General features: G+C 59.3%; 1 protein-coding gene across 1 annotated transcript in view; it reads right to left on the bottom strand.

Annotated features, from left to right (window-relative positions):
* The window catches only part of TESK1 (testis-specific kinase 1), a gene marked incomplete at its 5' end in the record, with an annotated part of 4,062 nt that extends 517 nt beyond the window's left edge, over nucleotides 1–3,545 (bottom strand). The window contains 9 exons of the mRNA XM_009879478.1: nucleotides 26–527; nucleotides 755–902; nucleotides 1,055–1,144; nucleotides 1,829–1,912; nucleotides 2,149–2,239; nucleotides 2,565–2,647; nucleotides 2,821–2,967; nucleotides 3,179–3,227; nucleotides 3,375–3,545. Coding sequence (XP_009877780.1) covers nucleotides 26–527; nucleotides 755–902; nucleotides 1,055–1,144; nucleotides 1,829–1,912; nucleotides 2,149–2,239; nucleotides 2,565–2,647; nucleotides 2,821–2,967; nucleotides 3,179–3,227; nucleotides 3,375–3,545 — 1,365 coding nt within the window. The remainder of the gene's footprint in view (nucleotides 1–25; nucleotides 528–754; nucleotides 903–1,054; nucleotides 1,145–1,828; nucleotides 1,913–2,148; nucleotides 2,240–2,564; nucleotides 2,648–2,820; nucleotides 2,968–3,178; nucleotides 3,228–3,374) is intronic.
* Between the last annotated feature and the right edge of the window lie 334 nt (nucleotides 3,546–3,879).

Genomic DNA, 3,879 nt, shown 5'->3' with positions numbered 1-3,879 from the left:
TGCAGGGCTGGAAAAGAAGGCTTGCCCCAAAGCAGGGGAGGGAAGGAGAGTAGGGATCTGGGGATCATAGGAAGGAGAGGGAGACCCCACACTCATTGCCAGGCTCCCCCGGTGGGGCAGCTCAGGGGAGGCGGGCAGTGATTGGCACTTGCGGGGGGCAGTGGTGGGGCTTGAGAAGTCGCACTCCATCTCTATGGCGGGCTCGGGCGTCACAGGGGTGGTAGGTTGGAAGGAGGTGGGGGGCGGCAGGTCAAATGTGAGTGAGATGACGGACTTGCTCGGTGTGTCGAAGAGCTTGATCTTTCCCCCCTTCAGGTCCTCACGCTGGGAGAAGGGATTGACACGAGGGGACGTTTCCTTGGTCCTGGTCCCACCACAAGTCTCCGGCATCCACAGCAAGGCAGGTGATTTGGAGGAAAACACATCAGACTGGCTGCGGGACAGGCGCTGGTCTGGCTGCAGGTGCTGTGTCCCCAGCTCATGCAGGGGTGACTGCTCAGCATGGCTGGATGCGTTCCCGGCCACCCCTAGGCACAGGCACAGGAGTGGGTCACCAGCCGCCAGAAGCTGCCATGGGGTGCCAGGCACCCAACATCACAGGATTGCACCCTGAGGGGGGAACCGTGACTGACTCCAGCCTGCAAATCTCACGCAACACCTTCTCCTTCCCCCCCACCTGCCAGGGTAGAATGGGACACCCCACATCCACCTTCCTTGCACTCGGCTATGGCCCATCCCCAGGGCGCCCACGTACCGTTGAGCGTGGCTGCCATCCCAGGTGTGGGCAGGCTCTCCCCACTGTCAAAGAGGGTAACTCCTGCGTCGTCACCGTCCAGCTGGTGCAAGATGCTCTCCAGGCACAGTGTGATTTCCAGGAATGAGGGGCGTGAGGCGGGGTCCATCTAAGGGCAGGAGAAGTTCCCCGTCAGGTCTGCGGCCCCCTAAGTGGCCCAGCCCAGCAGAGGCAGGTCCCTGCCTCTTCTGCTGTGCAGGCAAGGCTGCCTGTCCTGCCCGGCTGTGCTGGCAGGGAAGGGTGGTGGAGATGGCAGCTCACACTGCAGCAGTGGAAAGCAAGCTGGAGGAAGGACACCGGGCAGTCAATTTCCACCATGGTGCTGAAATTGATGATGTCCAGGCCAAAGTCCTGCACCAGGTAAAAAGGAGGAAGAGTGAGGCTGGGTTCTTTGGGGTATCACATGGCTTAGGGGAGCCAGGATCGCCTGTTTCCCCTCCCCTTACTGACTACATGCTGCCCAGGACTGCAGACCTGGGCAACACCCCAGCTGAGGCACAGCATGGGAAAACCCTGGGGTGCTCCCCAAGTTGGGGCAAGGCTAGGGGATCATAGAATCATAGAATCATAGAATGGCATGGGCTGGAAGGGACCTTAGAGATCATCTAGTCCAACCTCCCTGTCATGGGCAGGGATGCCACCTCTCGACTAGACCAGGCAACACATGGGGACCGAGCAGGAATCGAACCCGCGACCTCGGTGTTGGTCATTGTTGTCAGCACCGTGCTCAAACCACTGAGCTAACCGGCCCCTTAATGCTGGAACACAGGTCCCTCCTGCTCCCTGCCTGAATCCCACTGTCTGCTTTTCCCATCCAGGCCAACTATGGACTCTAAGGACAGGTTATTGGCAGAGGGCATCCCTCCCCGGGCAGCATTTGGGATGCAGCACCCCTGCCTGAGATGTAGGGCAGATCCTGCACATGGGGCTTTGCCCAGCACAGTGGGACTTTCCCTCTCATTTAGTGAAGTGGTCCCAGCTGGGGTGATGCTGCCTGCCACCCTCCCATCCCCTGTGCCCATCCCAGGGAGTCACCTCAGTGCGGGGCAGGTAGTCAGGGTCAGCAGGGATGCGAGCGATGGTCTCGCACAGCACGATACCGTAGGAAAACACATCGGCCTGTAGAGAACAGGGAGTCACGGAGCGGTCCAGCAGCCCTGATGTGATGTGTCCACAATTCTGTGAACCCACAGCACCCTCCTCCCTGTGGAGTAACACCGGGGGCCCTCACCAACCAAGAGATGCCCAGTTCCTTCCCTCTGTGTGCCCAAACACCTCCAGGACTGTAAATCCCACAAACCAGTAGTGGCATAAGCCTGGATAAAGCCCCACACACGGCAGCCACAGAGCCTCACCTTCTCATCGTAGATCTCCCCTCGCAACACCTCAGGTGCCATCCAGTACGGGGAGCCCACCACTGCCAGAGGTTCCTTCTCACTGTCCTCACTGGGGGACATGGTGGGACATGAGGCATTGCCCATAGCCCCCTGTTCCTGCCCAACCATCCATCCTTCTACTGAGGCAGCCAAAATTAACATCTCCATCTCCCCTCCCAGGCTAACTGTCCTCCATGCACCTCACAAACTCACCTCTCCCCACTCACACCTTCCCCTTCTCTGTCTCCTAGACAGCTCTAAATGTGTTTAACTGTCCCACAAATCCCCCACTGCCTTTGTAGCTGCACCCCACATGTCCATCCCTCCCCAGCTCCTGCTCCAAGTAGGCTAGAAACCCCCCACTGCAATGATGGGGATGGATGCTGCCCACGCACCTGTACATCGGGATCTTCTCCGCCAAGCCAAAGTCACCCACCACAGCTGTGTAGCCATTGTCCTCACAGCGTACCAGGCAGTTCTGGGGACACAGGAGACCTCTGTCACAGCAACCACATCAGCACTGCCTCACTGGCCACTGCTTCCAGCACGCCCGAGCACAGTGCAGCCAACTGGTCCCCAGCTGGCCATGTGGGGCCAGTGACACAGGTATGGGACAACGGGGGCAATGGGATGCCTTGGAGCATCCCGTACCTTGGAAGTGAGGTCACGGTGGAAGATGCCCTTGGAGTGCAGGTAGTGTAGGCCACAGGCAATGTCGAGGGCCAGCTTGACACGCACGGACCAGGAGAGGGGCACGGGGCTGTCCAGCAGCTGCTCCAGATTCCCACCGTTGATGTACTGATGGGAACAGACAGGCCATTGCATCACTGCACCTCCCTCCCTCTCGTAATGCTGGATGCCTATCTCTCATCCCAACGCTTTTCCCAAACATCCCATGGAAAAGAACCCCAAGTAGACCTTGCCCTGCGTGAGCATCTCCACAGCCATCACTGTGTCCTACCAACACCTGTAGGAACCCCGAGACTCAGGGCTGTGGCCCCGCTCTCACCTCTGTCAGGGCGTGCAGCTGTCCCTGGTGCACACACACCCCCATGAACCTGTGAGAGACAGAGGGAGAGAACAGCTGAGAGTGGTCATGGCAGGGACCAGCCCCAGGAGCTCATCCAGTGCCAGTGGTAGCTCTAACCCCCTCAGGACAGCAAAAACGGGGACAATGGGGAAAACAGTTGAAGGGAAGGTCCTACCTGAGGATGTTGGGGTGCGAGAGGCGGTTCATCAACTGCACCTCCCGTAGCATGTTGCTCCGGTTGCTGGTCAGCTTGTTCATCTTCAGCACCATGATCTGCCCCGACTGGCGGTGCCGCACCTGGAAGGGGGTGCAAGGGAGGCTGAGCCCCACGCATCTCACCCCAGCCCTAGAGACAGAAGCTGAGCACCTCACACACCCAAGGCATGGGGAATGCCAGGGATTACCAAGGAGGAGGCTCTGCTGGCACAGCAGCACCCCAAGGACCCCCAGAGCTGATGATGCACATCCTCATCTTCCCTGGGGCACTCCACTTGTCAAGCCCCACTACCCCTACGCACCACTACACGGTCCAGCCCTCTCGGAGAGACAACAGCAGCTTCTGCAAGCTGTGACCCCCAATCCTGCAGCAAGCACAGGTGAGTGCAGGTTTGGGGTACAGCAGAGAGGGCCAGATTCTACCAGCACAGAGTGGAGGACAGAGGGGGCACACGTCCCTCAAG

Source organism: Apaloderma vittatum, unplaced genomic scaffold (genome assembly GCF_000703405.1).
Source record: "Apaloderma vittatum isolate BGI_N311 unplaced genomic scaffold, ASM70340v1 scaffold22672, whole genome shotgun sequence".
NCBI lineage: Eukaryota > Metazoa > Chordata > Aves > Trogoniformes > Trogonidae > Apaloderma > Apaloderma vittatum.
This window is presented reverse-complemented; position numbering and strand designations above follow the sequence as displayed.